Consider the following 25,750-nt stretch of genomic DNA (forward strand, 5'->3'; position numbering starts at 1 on the left):
AAAGGGTGAAAATAAAGTAATGGCAATGCATTTTTTATGATTAAGAAGAAGCAGTGCAGAGGATATGGGAGAGGCTAAAGCAGAGTTAATACAACCAATAAAGTGAACACATGTTCAGGAATCACAACTACAACGCATCCGTTCACACATCTCTTTAGGCATGACGATAGTCGTATGCCTAAGGCCACAGCACTGCATGTTCCACATACCTCACAATGGAACAACATGCACAGATTATATAAATAAAGCCAAAGAAACATAAAACAAGAGACAAATGCACAATAAGACATATGAGGCCAGTACAATTTACATCTGCGCAACATAACATGTCCAGGTAAACACCTGAATTACGATCTGCTGTAGGGCAGACGCCTTGTATCTCCCAGTGTTGGAAAAACATTTGTTTTTGTTTTGTTACTTAAGTGAAAGTATCAATACTGCAATGTAGAACTACTCTGTAACTCAACTAAAAGTACAGTAATCAAAATTAGCTTGAGTAAAAGTACTAAGGTATTGGTATCAAAATGTACTTAAAGTACCAAAAGTAAAAGTAGCCATTATGCAGAAAGTTCAAAATGTATTAAAAATCTTTTGAAAATAGCTTGCTAACATTTTAGTCTAGTTTGTATTCGTTGACAAAACCGTCAATATATTTAGTCTCAGTTTTAGTCATCATAGCTTCGTTTTCACTTAGTTTTCATCAGTGAAAAAAAGGTAGTCGCCGGAAAAAAATCGTCAGATTATTAGTCGCCCCCGCCCGCCCCGCCCTGGCCCCTTGGGGTACCTGATGGTAATCTCCGCCTCGTCCCACTGCACCTTGGCCGACGTGCTGCCCTCCTTCACCACGCCCAGTAGGGTGGCGTGCCGTCCCGTCTGCCTGTGCACGCAGCGGCCTCCCACGCGGAGGCCCGCGTCCGCCCCGCCAATCACCGCCAGCACAGGCCACACCTAGGAGGTTATCACAAAGTATCACCACCAGCACAGGACGCACCTAGGAGGAGGTTATCACAAAGTATCACCGCCAGCACAGGCCACACCTAGGAGGTTGTTACACAAAGTATCACCGCCAGCACAGGACACACCTAGGAGGTTGTTACACAAAGTATCACCGCCAGCACAGGACACACCTAGGAGGTTGTTACACAAAGTATCACCGCCAGCACAGGACACACCTAGGAGGTTGTTACACAAAGTATCACCGCCAGCACAGGACACACCTAGGAGGTTGTTACACAAAGTATCACCGCCAGCACAGGACACACCTAGGAGGTTGTTACACAAAGTATCACCGCCAGCACAGGACACACCTAGGAGGTTATCAAATATCACACAAACTGCACTGGACTGCACTAATTATTGTCAAAGAAATAACTGTGATCGACAATATAATTGTGACAATTTGACACAATGAGGTAATAATAGTGACAGCGCCACACACACCTCGGTGCACAGACACAATGAGGTAATAATAGTGACAGCGCCTATAGAGAAGCCACACACACCTTGGTGCACAGTAATAATAGTGACAGGGCCTATAGAGTAGCCACACACACCTTGGTGCACAGTAATAATAGTGACAGGGCCTATAGAGTAGCCACACACACCTTGGTGCACAGTAATAATAGTGACAGCGCCTATAGAGTAGCCACACACACCTTGGTGCACAGTAATAATAGTGACAGGGCCTATAGAGTAGCCACACACACCTTGGTGCACAGTAATAATAGTGACAGGGCCTATAGAGTAGCCACACACACCTTGGTGCACAGTAATAATAGTGACAGGGCCTATAGAGTAGCCACACACACCTTGGTGCACAGTAATAATAGTGACAGGGCCTATAGAGTAGCCACACACACCTCGGTGCACAGCGTCCGCAGATGCTGCTCCGACAGCTCTCCCAGGCCGTGCGGCTGCTGCTGGCGCCCGTGGCGGCCCCTCTCCTCCTCGGACCTGGCGGGCGTGGAGTCGTGACTCTCCCTCTGCGCGTCGTGCTCCTCGCGGCTCTGCACCGAGCGGCTCTTCTTCAGCCTCGGACCCCCCCCTCCTCCCCCTGCAGCCTCCCTGAAGCAGGGCTTGATCTTGTGCAGGCGCTCCGTCATGGTGTTGTTGATGCGGTGGGTCCAGTGGTCGGTGCGGTGCAGGATGCGGATCAGCTGCGTGGTGGCCTCCGCCAGCACCGTGGCCACGGGGCTGCAGACCGGGTCGCCCGGCAGGAGGTCCCGGGGCGTGCCGCGCATCTGCATGTCGCAGATCTTCACCTGGTGGGTGGAACACACAGACAGATAGATGACGACAACACAGGCCTCTTGCAAAGAGAAATGTTTTATATGCCTTATCTCAACACAATGGCTCCTCATGGTTTAAACTGAAACCTTTCTTGTAACATGTCTTGTCTTTTAATGGTATTTTATTCCATTCAATGTACATACTATATATATGCTTGTATCTATTATGTGACTGGCTTTGTGTATGGACTATTTCTGTATATATTATGTGGTTCTATTTGGTGCATATATTTATCAGTGCCTTGAATATTTTATGAATATTTGACAGATTCTGTCACATCCCAGGTGATCATTAATCGAGAGTGTTAGAGGGGCAGGGGCTGAAATCCCGTAAGAGGGCACGTTTGTCCCAAAATAGCAGATCTACAAGCTCACAACGCGTCGCGCTGCGACAAGTTGAGAGCTGGAAGATCAGCCATTTTTGGGCGCAACCCTGCACTCTTTATCTACTGGAGATGCGGTGTACGACATGGATTTCTAAACACATTTGTTTTAAAGCAAAAGTGTAGAAGTCAAAGTGTTAATTGTTTATTATTAATGATACATTATGGTTCAAACCTTCTCTCCAGGGTTACTGCTGTAGAACATCACACAGGGATAGAGCTCCGTGGCGTCCACATCTTCAAAGGCCAGCTTGGGCTCCTGTGCAGACAAAGGTCACATAACTAACACGCATTCCATCTTAATCTTATGACAAAAACAAAAATGTGGTGTTAAAAAATCAACAGCGATAACATTGAATGCTATTATTGCCACGGTGTGTCTGACCTCTCCGTTCTTGCCAAAGGAGACCGTCCTGGCCTCCATGTCCAGCACGCAGGTGATGAAGTCTCCCTGCGTGAAGCTGCTCAGAGTCAGCGTCTGCTCTCCGTTGTGGTACAGGTTGCCACTGTAGGCGCGGTACAGCCACATGTCAGACGTGGTGCGGTGGTTGAAGTCGTGCACGGGCCAGCGCGACACCCCCACGCACGTGCCCTCGTTGCCCCGGTTCTCCTTCACGATGTAGAACTACGAGAGGAGGAGGAGGAGTGGACAAGGTGGTAGGAAGGAAGGAGAGAAGACAAGATGATAATATTGTTTATATGTTGCATGCAAGGTCGGTGGCAGTGTTGCATTGTTGACACAATTTAGATTTTAGTTTTAGTCATAGTGGGATGGGACATTCTGCAATATGAGTACATTTATTATTAGTACTTTATGGACATTTTGATGCTGATACTTTTGTACTCTTAGTTGAGTATTGAAACTTTTACTTAACAACATTTGAGCACTTTTCCCACCTCTATTGGCTAGTTAGTACCCAGAGCCGTAGAAGGAGAGAGTCACGACACGCTTTGATCTCGCCGCAAAGCAACCAAGTGACTTATATTGGCTCTCTTGTCCACTAGTCCCTTCCTAACAGTTTTAGTCTAGTTTTTATTTGTTGACAAAATTGTTAATATATTTAGTCTTAGTTTTAGTCATTGTAGCTTAGTTTCCATTTAGTTTCCGTCAGTGAAAAAGTCGCCAAACATTTTTCGTCTTAGTTTTAGTGGAGGAAATCCACATACCTTCCACTGGTAGCATCCGGAGGAGATGCCGGTGGAGGCCAGGCCGTAGCCCTTCCCCCCGCTGCCATGGGTCAGACCCTGGCCGTTCTCCACCACGCAGCATTGGGCCTTCTCCGGGTCGAAGGAGACCTCCTGGATGGGCAGGTTCTCATCCTCCTCCTCGCTGTCTCCCTGCATCCACATCCATACCACGCAAACGTCACTCAAAACCCTCTATTCTGGCCTGGGCCGTGGCTCAGCGGTCCATGGCTGGTAATCCAGTCTGGCAGCGTGCCGCGGGTTTGACTCCCGATCCCGACGGCCTTTATTGCATGTCACCTCCCCCCCCCCCCCCCATCTCTCTCCCCATTTCCTGTCAGCCTACTGTCTGTCCCTCCATAAAAAATATAAAATAAAGCTATTCATACACACACAGGTGACGTAGGGAAAATCACTAAAGTGATCATAAGGTAAAAGAAAACGATATTCAATCAATTGTCTGTCGTTAGATTATATTCGATCAATGGTTTCACGTCACCTGTGACTTGAGCTCGTGCACCTTCTCTTTGACCTGCAGGCTGTGCTTGGCCTGAGCGACGGGAGCTTCCCACATGCAGTCCGACAACAGAGAGAAGAGTCGCTCCACCACCTGGGAAGACACAAAGATTCAAATATTACACCTGAAACCCATGTGTACTTGTTTTTGATTTTTGGAGAGAGGTGTGTACATTAATGCTTGATTATTCTTTTTAGCTTTATCTATATTTTTATTATTGAGTGAGTGGTGCAACTCCGTGTGGGGGTCCCCGGAAGCTCCAGACCCACAGGACCACAGCCAGGGTGCCGGGCCGATTCCAGCGAGCCGTCCCACATCCGAAACGGTTGAGAAATGACAGAGTTACCGTGTGGGGGTCCCTCTACTGTACTGTAACTGTACTGGCACACCCGCAATCATCATACAGTATATACAGTAAATATGTCCGTGTGTGTTTGTCTGGCTACGTGAGACTATGGTAGCGCTAACACAGGCCGATGTGAAAAGGTTGGACCAGATGTCCTTCTCTGTGATCCAGGGAGTGTGTGTGTGTGTGTGTGTGTGTGTGTGTGTGTGCACAGTTTCACATTGATCAACGGTGGCAGAGATCAGCTGTTCCCACACGGACGGACAGGGTGCAGAACACAACCGCATATTAATTCCGCCTGGCGGAGACAATGATAATAACAACAATGTCATACTAATAATAATTAATAATTATTATTACTAACCTGTGCCATCTGGTCATCCTCAACACTGGCTTCACAGGCAGGCAGGACAGCCTCCAGGACATGGAGTGCTAAGAGACGAGTTCTCAAGTTCCCCACCAGAGGGACCCCTGCACATAAACACAGCATACTATTAAAGACCTTAAAGCCACCAGAGGGACCCCTGCACATAAACAGCATAATATAAAGGCCTTAAAGCTGCTATAAGCAATTATGTCAACATTTTAACCGTTTCCGTCCATCCGACGTGGCCACACGTCACCTAGGGAATCCAATTGAGGGATGCATTGGACGTGTGTACACGTTCCAAATGCATCCTCAATGATATCAGGCGAGTGGAGAATATTCTGATTTATTTTATTTTATTTATTTTTCAGTCGGACTCTCGGCCACCGTACTTCGCTCTTCAGTCATATTAGCTTATTACTGTTCACTTAGCTGTTAGCGCGGCAGAAAGAATCCCTCGTCTCTCCTAATCCAGGGCGCTCTCTGTGGTTTTGATCTGATGGACATACTACGTGCTTCATTTCTGACTTCAACATGCCTCTCGTTCAAAATATGAGCTTTGGAGCTTCTAGCGATATAATAGAATATAAAATATATATATATAAAATATTTCTCCGTTTTTTCCCAGATTGTTTCCGGGGGGGTTCAGAGTAAAAGCGGCCTTGTCTTTCCAGCACCACAGAGCTTCTATTTTGAAGGAATCCCAGCACTGATTGTGTTAAATACGGTTAGGAAGCTAAGACCGTACGGTAGACTCCATGTTGCTCCCTGGAAGGAAAGAAACATGCGCAGTTGAGACCAAGGAAGCTGAACGCAGAAGTGTTGGCTGCATATAGCCCATTGTGTATGTTTATTTCCTTCTAGGGAGCAACATGGAGTCCACCGTACGGTCTTCTTTCCTTCCAGGGAGCAACATGGAGTCCACCGTACGGTCTTCGCTTCCTAACGTTATTTAATTAACCTTGGACTAGGTCAGGAAGTAGACAGGCAAATCAAGCAATGACAAAGCTTCTAGGAGAATCTTTGAATGCAGATTGTGGCCCCTAGATGTGTCACAGAGACTACATTTTTTTTGGGAGGGGAGCGTTTTACCCATTGCTGGCTACATGTCTGAATACCAAAAAATATAAAAATAAAACGGTCATTAATAGTCCTTGACCTAGTCAAACACACATATTTTTTTCTGGCCATAGGGGGCACATTTCTAATAGTGCTACTGTTATCTACTACAAATACTATTAACATGGAGTGACTGCAGTTTCTTCCAGCTGGCCACAAACTGTAAAAGACCTTCATATTTGAGACATAGTGACTTTTTATTTTAAATACCTGAACAGCATTTTTGTGCAGCAATGTTGAGCAGCACTTCGGTCCATTTGGGGGAGGCCATCTTGGATTGGATGGCCTTTGAGGACACCACTCTCCGTAGAAACACCAGGAAGTCTCCCAGGTGGAGCTCGGCTGTGTGCTGCTTGCGCAGGAGTGCTAATAACACACATTAGCAGGTCATCAGCATTAACGCTTCATTTGATCAAAGTTCTTAACCCATTTAGGCCTGACAAAAACTTTCTTAAAAAAACCTTGTTTCTGTATCAGTGGTGCTCAATATTTAATGTCAAGGACCCCAAAAATTTTATGTAATATGCCTCCGCCCCCCATCTGAAAAAATGTTGTTCCAGGGACCTCCCCAGAAGCAAAGATTTGAGTTACAATTTTCACTCTGTAATAATATATATTCAAAGATTTTTTCACGTTTTTTCAAAGATAGCAGACCTACAAGCTCGTACCGCGGCACTCGGTGCCGCGCTATGACCTTGTAGATCTGCTATTTTTCAATAGCTAAAGTATAATGCTTTAGAACACCAAAAGGGGTTCCCAACCGAAATGTGTTAAACATGGATCAATGTTTCTCTAAATGCCAAACATACTGATATCTTAACAAACAGGATGCTGGTTATATCTGTAGAATACTATGGTTTTTCCACTGTCGTTCTTAGCAATCCCAAGGTTTTCAATAAACAAGTTGTTCATTTACATGTATGTTCAAGTCAATGAGCATTCTGAGCTTGTCCCCCGACATCCAAACCAAGAAGGTACATTACAATTGAATCCCAAATTAGTATATCAAAGCAGGGACGTGCACACATAGCTTGAAGATCTGCTATTTTTGTCCAAAAAGTGCCCTCTTACGGGATTTCAGCCCCTGCCCCTCTAACACTCTCTGCACGTCCCCGTATCAAAGTGTCTAATAAAGTGCTTTCCAACCTCTGAAGTCTTTCTTTTCGGAATCGGCGCTGTCCTCTTTGTGGTCCTCATCATGTTCTTTAGTGGACGACAGCAGGCTGACCCCCGCCTGAGACAGCAGGTTCTTCAGTTGACTACAGAGAAGGTCCAACAGGGACTGGACCACCTTGGGACTCAGCTTGTCTGCATACGTCCTGCAGGACCACAGGAGAGCAAGGGACGTCTTCTAAATCAGAACATTTCTTAAAGGGATTGTGACATTTAAAACACATTTTTGTAGATATTTTGTGTTCTTTGGCTTTTCTTGACATCAATTTCACCAAAAAAAAAACAAATTTGAACATTCAGTGTATTCTCCGCTGTCTGGACTTTTGTGAATAATTATGCAAATATGACTCGTGGCTTGGACGGCGGAGGCCTACGTAATGTAACGCTAAACCGCGCCCCCTCTCCTCTGCTCCCTGCCTGCCAATTCTACTACCCGCCCCCCTCCTCTCTTCCCCGCCCCTCTCCTCTCTTCTTCCTCATTCTGACCGCGACTTTGTTTCAGTATAATAATAATAATAATAATGGTTCTAGAGAAAAAGCAATCTGCTCCGTTGTCGGCTGTGTCAATCAACACAAGTCCTTGCACTTTCCACCAACTGGCCTAGATGAAGATTCACGCTCTAGGTGGATGCATTTTATTTTTGACGGTAACGTTCCAACCAAGTTGTCAAAGAAGCGACTCTTGTGCGCACATCATTTCACCCCAGAAAGTTTTTCAAATCTCGGACAAGTTCAGAGTGGATTTGCAACCAAACTTTTTATGAACCCAGGAGCAATACCAAGCATTCGTGTCCCAATCCCAACTATAAGTATTTATACTGCAATGATTTGTGTTAAATTGTTGTGCAGTACTATTTGAGTGGACTCACAATAAAAAATCAATCGCCTGCAGCACCCCGAAGTGCTTCATGGTAGCATACTTTTAATTTATAGTCAATCACTGCCACTACCCGCATTAGCTGTGTGTTTGACTATTATTAATCTTTGATTCGTGGCGTGCACCAGCTGTTGTAGATTGCATGTGCTCATTATTGTTCTTGTAATGCGATACAGTGGAATATAGCAACGCAGCCAACGCTCGTGTGATATAATCCACGTTAAAAGTATGGCGAATAATGATAGGCTATAGTCATTGAGTATGATATCGATGACATTACACAAGTTTATGTCGACGTGGTCGTGGGGTGAGATATTGCAGGAGTTTCATAGGCGCGTTCGGAAATAGCGCACTGAGCCAAACTGGCACTGTGCAATGCAAACTAATAGGCGAGTGCGCTCCGGTGCGGTATTTCCGAACGTGCCTTATTTGTTTACCAACTGTTGCTCGTACGATGACGTTGAATAGAGAATACATGTTGCAAAGGGAGTCTACCAACGCGCCTCAAGCCTAAAACGGCTGATCCGGTGCTTCACAGGTGCAGGGACATCAAAGTTGCAAAAGGAGAGGAGACTGGAGCAACACGGACATTTAGAGCCTTTTACGTTTCGACCTTGCGGTCTTCATCAGAGTGGACTCTGATGAAGACCGCAAGGTCGAAACGTTAGTCGTTTTGTATACTCAGCACCTTAATAAAAGGCTCTAAATGTCCGTGTTGCTCCAGTCTCCTCTCCTTTTGCAGCAGAGAATACATGTTGTTGTCCATCCCCTCAGTACATACATGCAGTGATAGTCTTATTATAAATAACATTTTATATAAACTATAAACAAATAGTTATAAAAGGAGAAGAAGTTGCGTGCGTTGGCACTGGCAGCGTTGCTATGGCTGAGATGCTGTGAACTTGTAAAGGAAAAAAAAAAGAACAGTCCCTTTCTCTGAGGGGGGCGGAGAGGTATGGAGGGCTTGAGAGGTGGGGGGGGCGGAGCTGGGTAGTGATTGACAGGAAAGGGGGAATTACCGACATCTACAGGCTAAAATAATGTGTTTTTCTATGCCTTCTCAGGATGCATATTACATACACACAAAAACTCCTGGCAAGAAATACTGGAGTGGAGATTTCTGTTCAAACTTTTTAGACACGTTTGAAGGACCATGGCCAAGACTTTTAATGTTGTTAAAATTATGTTCAAAATAATGTCACGATCACTTTAAAAACCTATCTTTCTATGTCAGTGGTTCTCAAACTATGTCATGTCAAGGACCCCAAAAATGATATGGAATTGGCCGTTCTGAAAATATGTTGTTCCAGGGACAAACCTTCAAAATGTCTTCTAAATCTAGTCAACCCGGCCTGCAGAAGGCTATGCACTGGACAAAATATTGTGCATGACATTATTTAAATAAACTAGGAATAGAAGGAAATGACAGAGGGAGAAATCAACTTTTAACGACCACCGGACCAGAGTTTTCATGTTGCACGGTAAGACTACGGTCATTAGTATTATTGCCATCACCTGGGTGGGTCAGTCGTGTAACTTTCTCAACGTTAAGCTGAGTATATGTTCAACAACACAGCCATGTAAAATAACACTGACCGCTATGAGGTGGCGAAAGCTTCACCTGCATATTAGGAACAGTTGCTAAACTATTTGGATTGGCATTGGACAATCGCTTTTTGGGGTGGGATTTAGCCAAGGGCTAATTGAAACGGGTGAAACATAGCACTAGTTTAAATATAACCGTGTGAGAGACAATAATTTTTTACTTCTTCCACAGACTATATATCCCATTCTGAACGGGAACCCCTTTTGGTGTTTTAACACAATTTGTGCCCAAGACGTCTCCAGACGTCCTAGGAATTATCCATTATGTTATGCTTTGTAGGTCTGCCATTTTTTTCAAATATTGAAAATGAGGCGCAAATCTTTATATATATTCTTTCAGAGCGAACGTTTTTAGCTCAAATCTTTGCTTATAGGGGGCCCAACATATTTTCAGATGGGGGTCGGCGGCCAATTTCATATATTTTTGGGGGTCCTTGACATGAAAACGTTTGAGAACGACTGACACATAGAATCGTAGGGTTTTTCAGAAAACTGTCAGAATTTAGAAGACATTTGTAGAATCGTCCTCTGTTCAAAATGGGTTAAATATACTGTATATACTGTGTATATTATCACCTACCCGGTGCTGATGGCGAGGATCTGCAGGAGGCGCGTGGACGCCACCTTGAGGGCGGTGCTGAGCTGGGACACGCCCGGCTTGTGGAGCAGCTGCAGCGGTTGTCCCAGCATGGTCTCCGTGCCACACAGCTGAGACAGCACGTTGAGCAGGCCGCTGGAGATGGCCAGGGACACGTCCACAGGCTGGTAGCGCACGCTCAGAGCGAACACCGTCACCAGGAGGAGGCGCTGTTGAGCTTCTAGAAGGGGGGGGGGGGGGGGGAGGATGGGTCAATGAGGAGATAAGGTAAGGTAAATTTTATTTATAAAGTGCCTTTCGAAACAAATGTCACAAGGTGCTGTGGTGCTGGATTAATGCTCTCGGTTTGTAGAATCTGGTCTCAGTCCTAAAAGCATGGGTTAAAACCTGCAGCTCTCTCTCCAGTACCTATGTGGTGCTTGTTGGCCTGCAGTTCTCTCTACAGTACCTATGTGGTGCCTGTTGGCCTGCAGTGCTCTCTACAGTACCTATGTGGTGCTTGTTGGCCTGCAGTTCTCTCTACAGTACCTATGTGGTGCTTGTTGGCCTGCAGTTCTCTCTACAGTACCTATGTGGTGCTTGTTGGCCTGCAGTTCTCTCTACAGTACCTATGTGGTGCTTGTTGGCCTGCAGTTCTCTCTACAGTACCTATGTGGTGCTTGTTGGCCTGCAGTTCTCTCTACAGTACCTATGTGGTGCTTGTTGGCCTGCAGTTCTCTCTACAGTACCTATGTGGTGCTTGTTGGCCTGCAGTTCTCTCTACAGTACCTATGTGGTGCTTGTTGGCCTGCAGTTCTCTTTACAGTACCTATGTGGTGCTTGTTGGCCTGCAGTTCTCTCTACAGTACCTATGTGGTGCTTGTTGGCCTGCAGTTCTCTTTACAGTACCTATGTGGTGCTTGTTGGCCTGCAGTTCTCTCTACAGTACCTATGTGGTGCTTGTTGGCCTGCAGTTCTCTCTACAGTACCTATGTGGTGCTTGTTGGCCTGCAGCTCTCTCTACAGTACCTATGTGGTGCTTGTTGGCCTGCAGTTCTCTTTACAGTACCTATGTGGTGCTTGTTGGCCTGCAGTTCTCTCTACAGTACCTATGTGGTGCTTGTTGGCCTGCAGTTCTCTTTACAGTACCTATGTGGTGCTTGTTGGCCTGCAGTTCTCTCTACAGTACCTATGTGGTGCTTGTTGGCCTGCAGTTCTCTCTACAGTACCTATGTGGTGCTTGTTGGCCTGCAGCTCTCTCTACAGTACCTATGTGGTGCTTGTTGGCCTGCAGTGCTCTCTACAGTACCTATGTGGTGCTTGTTGGCCTGCAGCTCTCTCTACAGTACCTATGTGGTGCTTGTTGGCCTGCAGTGCTCTCTACAGTACCTATGTGGTGCTTGTTGGCCTGCAGTGCTCTCTCCAGTGTGACGGACAGCTGCTGATAGATCTTGTGGACGGCTGTCTGGATGTCCAGCTGCAGGCTCCTCTTTACTGCTTTCACGCCGTCCTGCAAAAAAAACAGCACAAGACCAGGCACGCACACACATAGACATCCAAGGGGAAGCACGGTGAAAATAATGCAAATGCGCCCTTTTCCTTTTCCATGCCAGCAGCAGGAGATTTGCCTCTTTTCAAGCTCTCCTGAACTTGAACGTGACATTTTGCGCTGAAAGAATTTTGTGTGTTTTATTTATTTTGCCTTGACGGCAAATTTAATTCTGTACTTGTATGGAATGACAATGAAACTCCTTTAACCTTGAGTCATGTCATGAGCCTGAAAAATCAGCGTTGTTTTTCTTGACTAAGGGCGCTTTCACACATGGGTCGTTTAAAATTAACCATGGGCCGCTTACCCCTTTGGTTCGGCTGGTGTGAACGTGCATCTGGTGCGGATCAAAGAAACGAACCATGGTCCGCCAAAAAAGGCTGAACTCGGTCCGCTTCCAAACGAACCACTGTGCGGTTCGTTACGCATTCGGACTTTATAGAGGACCAAATATAGGAAGATAGACAAAATAGCCGTCGGGCGTCAGCAGTTGTGAGGTTGCATTAATAATTAGTTCTAAAAGTATTTTTTACGGGATCTATGATTATTCACTATTGATATGACAGCTGTCAGCTGATTTGAATAGTAGGCTAGACCACTAGACCCGCATCCATGTAGGAGGCGCAGCGCAAATGTAATGGCAGCGTACGAGGTTCACATGCACAAAAATAACAGATGTACAAGATATCGACACGGAATGGTATGTACGGTATAGTACAGGATGTAAGCGTGTAGATCTGTTCATTTTAAGCGGAGCTGTTCTGACTAGAAGTGCAATACTAACTGACCAACACAGCTTCCAAGTTTAAACTACTATGACATGTAATTGCCCGCCGATTTGATGCACAGAAATAACATCAGATCTAATCGGGCCGGGGTAACAAAATCTAAATGCAAATAATTGGTCCTTGGTCCTCGATCCGGACCTTCTAAGACAACTTTGGGTGTGAAAGTGGCCTAATACCATTTCGAAAAAAATTCGTTGACTACCTTTTTTCACTGACAAAAACTAAATGAAAGCTATGATGACTAAAACTAAGACTAAATATAGTGAGTTTAGTGTTAGTGTAGTTTTAGTCGACTAAATATCATGAGATTTAAATCTACAGTTTATTTAGTCGACTAAAATGTATTTCAGCAGGCTTTGATGCCGTCGAAATGACAGATTTGACACTTGCTAAAAATAGCCAATCTAGAAGCTCACAACGCGTCGCAGCGTGACACGTTGTGAGCTTGTAGATCTGCTATTTTCAGCATGCAACTGAGTGTAAAGTGACTCATAGGGCTGTATTTTGCGTGTCTTAAGTACCAGGTCTTATTACTTAACTTAAGACCTGGAGGCGTGATCAATGCCATTTGGCTATTCTGAGTGGCCAAAGAGCATGGAGGGCTGTGGGCAGTTTAGAAACCGTCTTCCAGTGACATCATCGATGGGGAATACAAGCTCATGAAAACTTCAGGCTTTCTAGTCCTGAAAAGTTGCAATGCGAAAATGGAAGCCATCGTTCTCACGATAATGAAAATCTAAGCATTTTTTGTTTGTTTAAAAAATAATCTGCCTAATGATGATGTCACTGGAAGATGGTTTCTAAACTGCCCACAGCCCCCCTATGAGACACTAACTGAGTAGATTTTTTTTTTGCCATTTTATCATGATTATTACTGAGGACCTATTATATGAAGATGGGTTGAAAAGTGCTGAAGTGGTCCTTTAAGACACGCAAAATACAGCCCATTCTCTCTTGTCCACTAGTCCCTTCCTAACATGTTAGTCTAGTTTCCATGTGTTGAAGAAATTGTAATGTAGTTTCCGTCAGTGAAAAAAAGGTAGTTGTCGTCTTAGTTTTAGTCGACAAAAACCATTCCCTACCTGGTAGTGGTGCAGCTGGACGCTCTCTCCCGTCACCCCGCCGCCCGTGCCCACGGTGCCCACGGTGCCCAGGCCGAAGCAGCCGGCCAGGAACTGTAGCCTGACCGAGGTCAGCAGAGAGGACGACTGGAAGGCTCCTCCAGACAGGCCTCCACCCTTCTCCTCCATGCCAGAGATCAACACCACGATCTGGTGGAGAGCCTCCAAACGCAGCTGGAGAGACACACAACACAACACAACACATCAGGCACCATTCAATAAGATGGATGGATTCAATCGATTCAATATCAGTTTATTTCTAATTTAGCCCATTTTAGACCTGATACTACCAGATTCTAGAAGCGCTGTCTTCTAAATCAACGCCTATGTTTTACTTTCTATGTCAGTGATTCTCACACAATGTCATGTCAAGGACCCCCAAAACACTGCGCAAAAGGCATGGAATACGGATGTGTATATTACAGGAAACTCCCGTTAAACTTTTCAACAAACTCCGGGTAAACTCCCGAATTGTACCGAATATTACCGTATATCACTGTATATGCCTGCTAAACTTGAGGTTTACAGGCAAATCTAGTGCCCATAATTGCGCGTTAACTCCTCTTTTCATGCAGTGAAAATTATATGGAATTGGCCGCCAACCACCATCTGAAAATATGTTATTCCGTGGACCCCTCAGAAACAAAGATATGAGTAAAAAAAAAAAAAAACATGGGTTTGTATAGGAAGTGGGCGAGGCAGCTAAAATGAATATTAAATATCTAAATACTGAATCAAGCTACTTACTTGAAAATATCCCTTTCACGCATTAACAATCAGCGCCGAGACTTCTTTCAAAATAGAAGCTGGGAAGATATGGCCGCTTTTACTCTGTAAAGCCCCCCCATTCCGTTCCGGACAAAAACCGGGAGACATATTTTGCTTACCTCAGCCCTGCTCTGTTGCTGCCCCATGGCCAGTATGGTGGCCTGGGGGCTGGTGGACATGCCCTCCTCGGGCTCCTTGAAGGCCGGCGCCAGGCCCACGTCACCGCTGATGAAGCTGACCATGTTGTCGATGAGGGCGTGCACGCCCAGCGAGCGGCTGAGGTCCAGGTCCGACTCCTCGTAGGAGTGGGCGGAGCCGTAGCTCCGCTGGCGGCTCAGCTTGGCGCGGAACCACGCGTCCGCCAGGGAGTCCGGAGAGCTGCGGAGGAGGCCTGCAACACGAGGAGGAGAGGAGGCTTCTCAGAGTAACATATAGAAAACAATGTGGATCTCTATCAGGTGTGGATGGTGGTGGTGGTGGCAGGGCTGGGCAATATGACTCGAAATCAACAGATCTAAAAGCTCACAACGCATCGCATCGTGTTGTGTGCGTGTAGATCGTCTATTTCCACTATTTTAGCACACAGTAAGTGGTTAACCCATTCTGACCTGAGATCAGATTCATACGAGGTTTCCACTGGACACACACTGGTCTGATTAACCCATTCTGACCTGAGATCAGATTTAAAAAAAATGTCAGTCGTTCTTCGATTTTTCAAAAATAGCAGACCTACAAGCTCGTAGCGCGCCACTCGGTGGCGCGCTATGAGCTTGTAGATCTGCTATTTTTCAATAGCTAAAGCATAACATGATGCCGACACCAAAATGGGTTCCCGGTCAGAATGGGTTAAGTTGTTGCTCAGACTAATCCATTTAGTAGACTAGAAAAACAAATATTAGAATGTATGTATGTCGATTCATTTAAATATTATGAAAAACATATATGAAATTATATAGAAACAGTTGCTTCTCTATTATTGCTTCTGAATTTTGGTTTCCATATATTTTTGGTTAATAGCCCAGCCCTATAGTGGATGGTCAACATGGCTTATTAAGTAAGCACTCAAAGAGGCATTTCAATGCAATGCCATTAAACTACTCTTTCATCCAAGAGCCTACAGTAGTACTGACAGTATCATGCTGCCATTATCTACTCTTTCATCCAAGAGCCAACTAGTGACAATCATGCTGCCACAAGCTTTGATCAGCCATTAAAGGCGTAGATTCTACTATATGGTGAAATGGTTAAGCAGGGCTGGTGATTGAAACCACCTAAGTTTACAGTATCTGGCTTCATGGCTGTATCGATGAGGCCATTGAAGTGCAATTAGGTTAAAATAAGTGTTCTAGCTTTTAGGAGGAAATGTGTCATCATTTTAGAAAATATATAGACAGAACATCCCAAGCAGAAAAGGGAATCCGTTTGCAGCGCAGTGAGCATGAGAATGCCTTCGGTTTCCGCTGTTGTGCTTGTAATGCAGTGAAAGTATTGATCGAACGTGGGGCGTCCTAGAGGGTTTTGGAGACTCGTATTCATATATAGTCTAGTAGCCAGAATGTGAACCCGGACATGTTGAGTACACCAACGTTTTATGTTAGAAATGTTTAGTATGGGTCCCCAACATGTAGAAACTGCCGGATGCTAACTTGCATATGTTGAGCAATTTTCATAATTGGCATAATATGTGACATACTATTAACAACCTATAAGGGGAAAAAAAATCTAAATTTCATCATGCTTTATGTAGCATGTGACATGTCAAACTAGGGGGTTTTCATGATGGTGAATCCATTCCAAGTTTTGCCAAAAATACACTCCTTGGCTTAGGCTAAAACGGTCATAGCCGTAATCACAAATGTGATGTCAGCTATGGCCGTTCTTAGCCCAAGGAGTGTTTTTTTTGCAAAACTAAATGGATTCAGCATCATGAAAACCCCCTAGTGTCACATTCTACATAAAGCATGATGAAATTTGGAATGTTTTGCCTTCTATAGGTATGGTCACATAATATTATGCCAATTATGAAAATTGCTCAACATATGCAAGTTAGCATGTATAACATAAAACGTTGGTGTACTCAACATGTCCGGGTTCACAATGGGGCTCTATGGGCTGGCTACTAGAGTAATAGGTTGTTCTGTGTGAGAGATGAATGAAGTGCTACAGCCACGGATATGTGAGCTGAGTTCTACTGCGTTTTTTTTTACACAAGAGGAAGAAACATGCCATCGTTTACTTGCTTGGAGCTCCTCTGGTTTTTGGGGCTCAACTGCCCCAAAAGGAGCAAATATACTATAATCCACACGGCAAACCAGAAGACAGAGAGACAGAGCAACCAATGACACAGGGGCAAGGAGCTTAACTTTCTGTCCTTATTACTTGCAACGATAGACGTTACAGCAGTGGTTCCCAAACTTTTTCATGTCAAGGACCCCCAAATTGACATTAATTATCCTTAATTAATAACGACCCCCATTTAATGGCACTCTGGGACCCCCAATTTATATTGTAAAATCAATGTTAATTTAAGAGTATACAAATGGAACCAAATGGACCCGTTAGGGTCCGTTTGGTTCCATTTGTACACTCTCTGAGTTACAGACCCATAAGGGTCCATTTGGTTCCAAACTATCATTTAGCTGGGGAACCCCTGGAACTCTCTCAAGGACCCCTAGGGGTCCCCGGACCACTTTGGGAACCACTGCGTTACGGGACAACAGGTGGTAGAGACCGTCCATTACCTCGCTTTTTATGAGAAAACGCCAAGTCCAGATCCACATTTCTCCTCCCACTCTGAAACAGATCAAAAAGGTAGAAAGAATGAACAGAAGATACAGGTAAATCTTGCACATTTTGTTGCGATGACATGACTATACTGTGAGTGGCTACTACTGCTTTAGTATGAAATATTAGGTTTACAAGTGTTTTCTGCAGGAAATGGCTATGCCTTATTGCACATCGAACGCACGTGCCCCCCCCCCCCCCCCCTCCCACAACCTACTGAGGAGCCTCGCCGCCTGAGAACCAAGGTCACAACGTCTGCACAGCTTTGCTGTTATTCCTTTCACTATCTGGACTCTGAGACGACGTGACCCTAGTGACCAGATACGAGAGGAGCCCAGGAAAAAAGTGTTTTTTATCTGTTTCAGACCCAAAACCAACCCCACCCCCACCCAAGTCATTTCGTGCCTGCACAATGCAACTGTAATGTGTGTGATGATCTGCCCCTCCCCCCCCTCCCTCTCTGTCATTACCCCCCCCCCATGCCTCCCCCACCCCCCTATCCCTTTTCTTTCTTTTCTGAAGATGCAAGTAGGCCGGGCGCAACTCATGCTTGCGACCAGCAGCAATAATTTTGGTTTGACTGATGTATTCACATGTTTAAATGCCTTATGACCTGCTGTAAAACCATTTGCCCTTCGGGGACACTAATAAATAACCTTGAACTTGAACCTTGAACCTTGAATCAACACATTCCATCCCTAGGGAATCCAATCGACGGATGCATTGGACGTGTGTAGTTGTCCTAGCGCATCCTCAGTGATATCAGGCGAGGGGAGAATATTCGGGGGTGGGGGGGGGTTTCAGAGTAAAAGCGGCCATGTCTTTCCGGCACCCCAGAGCTCCTATTTTGAAGGAATCCCGGGAATGATTGTGTTAATAGACTTTATTGTACATAATATCCTTTTTTTTTTTTGCCAAATTAAGCCTGGCCTATTAGTCATGATTGGCTGCCCCGAGTCTGAACCCATACTCTGAAACGGCGCCTAAGCCAATGCGAGTGCATCCTAAGCCCTGAAAGGCCGCAATGCGGAAGTGTTAAACCCAGACAACATGCCTAAAGTTGCTGATATTTGTGCCGCCCTTGTTGAAAACAAAACAATGAATGACAGCTTTTCGCACACACACTCCAAGGCTGCATGCTCAAGCAGGGTTTCCTGCCTCCTCAATGACGTCACTCTCCGAGTCTAGATGGTCTGGATAATTGCTGATAAAGGCTTCTTATTTTGTATCTCATCTTAGTCTTTGTTGTCAGCTATTTCCCACATGGCAGCATCTGAAACAGTTGCTTTGGCCTGCGTGTGTGCGTGCGTGTGCACCCGTGTCTATGCATGTGTCGTGTGTGTGTGTGTGTGTGTGTGTGTGTGTGTGTGTGTGTGTGTGTGTGTGTGTGTGTGTGTGTGTGTGTAAGATGCACTGTACCAGAGCGTAACCCTCTTCATCAGACTCAGGTTGGGAGAGGTCGGATTCACTCCTGGATTTCATCAGTCTGTAACAGGAGCTGCTCTGTGCAGAGCGACTCTCTGCACTGAGACTCTCACTCCTACACACGTGCACGCACACACACACACACACACACACACACACACACACACACACACAAAAGGTCAAAGGTGTAACAATAATAACAAGGTGTCTAATACCACTCCTTTACTTTTAGCTGATCTACAAGCTAGCCTGGATGGAGACCCAGTCACAATTACAAGATAGCCTGGAGGGAGACCCAGTCACATATCTACACTATATCACAATATATTACTTATCTACAAGCCGCTTGGATGGAGGGAGACCCATTTAAAATTACAAGATAGCTTATTATAGAAGATCTTTTTGCAGTTTCTTTTTTTTTTGTGACCAGATTTGACTGGGAGCCTGTCATCGTGCAACCTACAGCTTTTCACCAGAGGAGAAGATTGTTTTTAATCCAAAATGAGTAAATAGTCAGTCAGACTTTTCACATTCTAGAGCATGTCTGAAATAAGTGTCAGAGCTGAAATTGACATGTAAATATGAAATAAATGCTTAAACATGTAGCTAGGTGTAATGTTAGAGTCCACAGAAGACATGTAAATATGAAATAAATGTTTAAACATGTAGCTAGGTGTAATGTTAGAGACCACAGAAGCGAACCTTTCAAGCCTGTTTTCTCAACTTGCTGTTTCTCTGCAAGACATTACTCTATAAGCCATATCTCCAAAACTGGTGGGTCAAACTGAACAACCAATGTCAATTTGAAGCAACGATTCCCTGCTTTCACATGACATGAAAAAACTAAAAAATAATAATAATCCAATTACTTTCTCCCATTCACGGTTGGTCACATTTAGTTTGAAAAGCTTTGATTATTTGTTTGTTTCTTTGTTTGTTTAGTAATTATAATCTTTGGACTCAATTTCACCTGTCCCCAAAATAGCTGGCTGAAAGGTGATAAAACAATGTTGACGGTCAGAGGGTGATTGACCTGCATTGACAACATCTAAAAATAGAGTGTTGTCCCGTGGTGTCGTTGGCTCTACGTTTAGTACAGTCTTTTCTTGACCTAAAACGGTGTTATGAAACCTACCCATCACTGTCATGATCCCACCGCACTGCGTGTGTGTGTGTGTGTGTGTGTGTGTGTGTGTGTGTGTGTGTGTGTGTGTGTGTGTGTGTGTACGTATGTGGGTGCGTGCGAGAGATTGTGTTCAGTGAAACTGGGTCATTCTATATAGGAACGCAGCAGAGTGACGCATATAGAAATAGGTCAGTGTTCAGATAAACCCGTTGAAACATGTAGTACTACAAAGTGGGTCAAACATGGTGGTGGGTGAGCCCCAGGATAATCTATAGTAAGAGAGTGGCGACACTAGCGTAACAATGGAATGCGGAAGTGCTCATTTTAACTCAATGGGATAGTTCCAATGTTTGGACCTATAGCCCAAGTCCCCCAGTGAGGCTCTCCAACGTTGAGGCGTTCGGCCCTTAGTGGTAAGAGTGGGGACTGCAGGCGGACCCGTGGAAGTATGACGAGGAAACCCTGTACATCTGGCTTTAACGTTGAACGCTCGTTTGCACTTCAACATGTTGGACACCAAATTTTGGTGTCCAAAATTGAACGCCCCCTCCCCCCCAAGATGCAAAGATATAAGTTAAAAAACGTCCGCTCTGAAAGAATATATATTCAAAGATTTGCGTCACATTGTCACGATTCTTTCAAAAAAGTAGCAGATCTGCAAGCTCGTAGAGCTTGTAGATCTGCTACTTTTCAACAGCTTAAAGTATAACCATGATGCTTAATTAACACCCAAAAGGGGATTCTCTCCCCGTCCTGAATGGCGTTAAAACTTCTGTATACCTGGTCATGAAACTCAGAGCTTCGTGCGTGCCCCCTCCTCCGCTGACGGACTGGGCCAGCAGACCCCCCTCGTCATCCTGCTTGGCCAGCTCCTCCAGGACGGGGCTCACCCCCAGGACCAGCAGCGCACAGCGGTGGATGACAGAGTTACAGGCTGCCGTGTACAGGTCCTGGCCCTCCGGGAGGAGACCTGCGCTGCCTCGCCTCTCCTGCTGCTGGGACTGCAGAGCGGGTTCTTCCTCTCCTCCGCCTAGGGGGGGGGGGGGTGCAGAGATTAAAATAGGGTGCATTTTGCGTCCCAAAACGCAGTTCATAGTTAAAGGGCCACTTCACCCCTTTTGCAACCAGATCTTATTTTAATAATGTTTGGGAGACAAGAAACACTTTCCTGGGGTTTGGACACTGGGCGCACGTATTTCCTGGACTACATGTTGTCTCAGTAACCCCCCCCCCCCCCTATCCACAAGGAGGAGTAGTGGACCAAAGCATTATGGGAATTGTAGTCCAGGAAGGAAGTTAGCCCAGTGTCCATGACATCATGGAGCCCATGTACACGTTGAAATACTAAAATATATATAATATAACACATATTACCCAGATAAAAACCCAAGGAAAGTGTTTCTTGTCTCCCAAAGCTCATTAAAATAAGATCTGGTTGCAAAAGGGGTGAAGTAGCCCTTTAAGGGACGCAATAAAACAACGACCTCTGCATCCACAGGATGCACTACTGAACTCAGCATGTACAGCAGGGTTCCTGCAATAGGCGGCCCGCGGGCCATAATTTGCGGCCCGCGGAGCGCCCCCTTGTGGCCCCTGAAAGATATTTTTTGGGGGGGGTCCCAGATATAAATGGCATTACATGGGTGTAACTGCCTCTGTGTCAGTCAGCGCAGTATTTCTGAGTTATTTATTTTGGTAGGAACCAAAGTTCTCTAAGGCGGAACCTTTGTTTTATATCGCCCGTTTCCGTCAAGACATACTTTTAGCGTAACACTCGTCCAAGAAAGTCCGCGGATTTAGTACATGTTTCTCAGTGTATATTGCATCTGCAAGCTAGTTCATAGCATCAAGATGGACAATCATACAGAATAATACCAAGCTACACAATTCTCTTCATACAATGCAGCTACTAAGGTACAGTTTGCTGACTTTTTGTGTGTTGTTTTGTCCATTGTTTTGTATTGAATTGTTGGATGTTGTTAAACAGCTAAGGGCTAACAAATGTATTTGCTGCAGTCAATTATATGTTGGGCTGTAGTTTGTCAGATGTGGTCTTTGTGTTTAATGTGGATTATGTAACCAAGGTTCATTTGTGTATACAGTAATTGAAAGTGACGACATTATCAAGACAATGTTGAGAGATTACTGTATGCGTTTGTTTATTATTTTGACTAGTGATTATTGTATTTGTGTACATGTTTTGATTACAGTTTTCACGGTCTGGATGAACCGAATAAATCCTGCCAGTAAATTAAAAACTCGTTGCTGTCGTCTGTACTGAGGGAATTACAGTGAAAACTTAACTGCTCACGAAGACAGCACCAAAGAGCAGTGAATGACAACAGTAAGGCAAGTAAGATGTCCCGAAATGGCGAAGAGCACACAATTGCAGATGTACATCTCCCAGACATGGAGTCACACGCACCCGACAAGACAGAGTGTGTGCACGAGCACAGCTCAACCGTGCAGCCACAAGCGACTGAAGGCATCATAGTGGACAACCCCGCTTCCTCAGAAGAGCCACCATTATGCCAAAGAGTCCGCAGAATGACGGAAAAGGGTCAAGAACAGCATGATGAGCAAGTAATAAAGGTTGCACATCGGTTCAGTGTGTGCTATGAGAAGTGGAAGGATGCCACTAAAGAAGCCAACCAAGCGCTGAGTGGAAAGTGCTCAGACGACCTGCTAGAGGGACACATGACTAAAGTACGCAATACCTCTAGGAGTCTAAATGACGTTTATGACGATTGGAAACGCCTTGAGGTTCCTGACCTTAACACACGTCGCAAAATCGACACCTGTGAAACAGTAACAAAGAAGATGTTCAAGGATGCAATAGACCTTGTAAATGCAAGGGAGAAAGCTACAGCCCATAGGCATACTACAAGTCAAAGACATGAAGAACATCGAGTCATTGAAGAGGTAATGTCTGTAGCCTCAGGAAGGACAGGCATTAGCTCTTACCACACTAAGTGCTCCTCTGCAAGCAGGAAGAGTGCAGCTGCTGAGGTTGCTGCCAACCAGGCCACCTTAGAAGTACAGCTGGAGCAAGAGCATTATATTAAAGAGCTTCAGAGACTGGAAGTTGAAGCCGCTCAGCTAAAAGCCAAACAAGAGGCTGAAAATGCAGAGAGACAAAGAGTGCTAGAAGCCAAGCGCAGAGAACTAGATCGATTGGAGACTATTAAGAAGCTAAAGGCCGCCGAGGCACGACAGCAAGTATATGACCAGAGTATAGATTCATGTCCGGCAGCTAAGGGCGACGGCTCAGATGAAGAAATAAATTATCTTCTCCATCGTGGCTCTGTGAAGAAAGAAGAGGAAGTCAAGCCTCAAACTATAAATGATCTTCTCCATCGTGTCTCTGTGAAGAAAGAAGAAGAAGTCAAGCCTCAAACTAGCCCGCTGCGGCAACATTCTACACCACCAGCTGTAGCACAAGCAAGGCAAGAAAACAAATATGAAGATGGCACAACAGCTCTCGTCAAAGCGCTCGCAGAAGCCATCAGTGCGAGTCGCATTCCTCTACCTGAACCTACAGTGTTCAGTGGTGACCCACTCCGATTCAACGACTGGAAAGTGTCCTTTCAGACGCTCGTTGACAGGAAGAACATACCAGCTGAAGAGAAGATATATTATCTACGCAAGTATGTGGGTGGATCTGCTAAAAAGGCCATAGAGAGCTACTTTTTACTTGGCACAGAGCCAGCGTATTATGCAGCATGGGACATCCTAGAAGAGCGATACGGCAATCCATTCCTCATCGCCAAGGCCTTCAGAGAGAAGCTCGACGCGTGGCCCAAGATAAGCTCCAAAGGCAGTATGGAACTTCAAGAACTCGCCGACTTCCTGCGCTGCTGTGAGGCAGCCATGTCTCAGATCAGAGGTCTTGAAATACTTAATGATTGCAACGAGAACCAGAAAATTCTCTCTAAACTCCCAGACTGGTTGACTTCAAGGTGGAATAGGAAAGTCATAGAAGCAGAAGAAGACACTCACATGTTCCCGAGCTTCAGCCAGTTTGTCAAGTTCCTCACACGTGAAGCTAAAATCGCTTGCAGCCCAATAACATCTCTTCATGCTCTTAAGCCAAGTGAAAGGATTCCAGACAAGAGTGTAAAGAGCGGAGGTCCTGGAGCAAAGGTGTTAGCAACCACCTCAGATGAGAAAGCCGTCGTCACAAGCTGTGTCTTCTGTGAGAAGGCAGGACACAGTCTACAAAGGTGTTACAAGTTTATGCAAGGGACAATCTTGGAGCGAATCAAGTTTGTTCAAGAAAATAAATTGTGTTTTGGCTGTCTCAATTTTGGCCACCGATCTAAAGATTGTAGAGAAAGAGACAGCTGCGACACCTGTGAGAGAAGACACCCAACTTGTCTTCATGACGATCGCACCAAGGAAGAAAGAATGTCTACAAGATCTGACAGAGCAAGGTACAGTGACAAAGACAAAGAAGAGTACAAAGAAAGGAAGAATGAACAGTCACAAGACCAGTCAGAGAGACCATCACGTGAGGCGACGGCACTTAGAGTCATCCAGAATGTTGGAGACACTCATACCTCCACAATAATTCCAGTGTGGGTGTCATCTACAAGTGTGCCAAGTCGTGAAGTTCTGGTGTACGCACTCCTTGATACACAAAGTGACACAACCTTTATCCTCGACGAGACAGCGAAGGCTCTCAATGCTAGGAGTGAACCAGTTCAGCTAAACCTCTCCACGTTGGCTTCAAGAAACACAATCGTGTCCTGTCGGAAGCTAGCTGGTCTACAAGTTAGAGGTTTTTATTCAGACAAGATAATCACTCTTCCAGTGACTTACACAAGAGAGTTTATCCCTGCAAACAGAGACCATATTCCAACACCAGATACGGCGAAAGCATGGCCTCATCTTGAACACATTGCAGATGAGATTGCTCCTCAGCAAAGCTGTGATGTCGGCCTGTTAATTGGCTACAACTGTGCCCAAGCCCTCGTTCCAAGACAAGTGGTGCCTGGTGAGGAACACCAGCCGTTTGCACAGAAGACAGACTTGGGCTGGAGTGTAGTGGGATATGGCAACCCGTGTCTCAACTATGGAGATGCAATTGGAATAAGTCACCAAGTCATGGTGAAGCAAGTGATGCCAGGTCTACCGTCCTCTTCAGACCTCACAAAGGAAGTGCACTATGTCTGTAGGACACAGATCAAAGAAGTTCTCTTACCTGCAGATGTCATCAAGATGCTGGAGTCTGACTTCGCTGAAAGAGCGTCGGAGACCAGCCCCATCTCTCAAGAAGATCTAAGGTTCCTGTCAAAAATTGAAAAGAGCATCAAGTTAAAGAGCGACGGTCATTACGAAATGCCGCTGCCATTCAAGAAAGAAAGACCTAACTTACCTGATAATAAGATCTGTGCTATCCATCGTCTCAGGTGCCTAGAAAGAAAGCTGAGAAGAAACGACCAGTACTACAAAGACTACAAGACCTTCATGGATGAGACCATAAGACGCGGAGATGCAGAAAAGGTCCCGGCGGAAGACATCCACAAAGCTCCAGCTTGGTACATTCCGCATCATGGGGTGTATCACCCACAAAAGCCTGGGAAGATACGAGTTGTCTTCGATTGCTCCGCCAAGTACCAAGGAACGTCCTTGAACGACCACCTCCTGACGGGTCCTGAGTTGACAAACACCTTGGTGGGAGTTCTGTATCGCTTCCGAAGAGGTCCTGTGGCAATCATGTGTGACATCGAACGCATGTTTCACCAGTTCC

General features: G+C 45.3%; 1 protein-coding gene across 1 annotated transcript in view; it reads right to left on the bottom strand.

Moving 5' to 3' along the window:
* Positions 1 to 25,750, bottom strand: part of herc1 (HECT and RLD domain containing E3 ubiquitin protein ligase family member 1) — a 139,367-nt gene that overhangs the window by 64,787 nt on the left and 48,830 nt on the right. Inside the window, exons 24-39 of the mRNA XM_080770003.1 lie at positions 20,779 to 21,028; positions 18,867 to 18,987; positions 17,405 to 17,456; positions 14,783 to 15,054; positions 13,857 to 14,069; positions 11,827 to 11,947; positions 10,441 to 10,678; positions 7,352 to 7,524; positions 6,416 to 6,571; positions 5,084 to 5,190; positions 4,356 to 4,466; positions 3,839 to 4,009; positions 3,057 to 3,296; positions 2,847 to 2,930; positions 1,860 to 2,261; positions 785 to 948 (exon numbers count right to left, since the gene is read on the bottom strand). Of these exons, the coding sequence (XP_080626129.1) occupies positions 785 to 948; positions 1,860 to 2,261; positions 2,847 to 2,930; positions 3,057 to 3,296; positions 3,839 to 4,009; positions 4,356 to 4,466; positions 5,084 to 5,190; positions 6,416 to 6,571; positions 7,352 to 7,524; positions 10,441 to 10,678; positions 11,827 to 11,947; positions 13,857 to 14,069; positions 14,783 to 15,054; positions 17,405 to 17,456; positions 18,867 to 18,987; positions 20,779 to 21,028 (2,875 nt within the window). The remainder of the gene's footprint in view (positions 1 to 784; positions 949 to 1,859; positions 2,262 to 2,846; positions 2,931 to 3,056; positions 3,297 to 3,838; positions 4,010 to 4,355; positions 4,467 to 5,083; positions 5,191 to 6,415; positions 6,572 to 7,351; positions 7,525 to 10,440; positions 10,679 to 11,826; positions 11,948 to 13,856; positions 14,070 to 14,782; positions 15,055 to 17,404; positions 17,457 to 18,866; positions 18,988 to 20,778; positions 21,029 to 25,750) is intronic.

Source organism: Protomyctophum bolini, assembly GCF_963924005.1.
Source record: "Protomyctophum bolini genome assembly, chromosome: 1".
In the NCBI taxonomy this organism is placed as follows: domain Eukaryota; kingdom Metazoa; phylum Chordata; class Actinopteri; order Myctophiformes; family Myctophidae; genus Protomyctophum; species Protomyctophum bolini.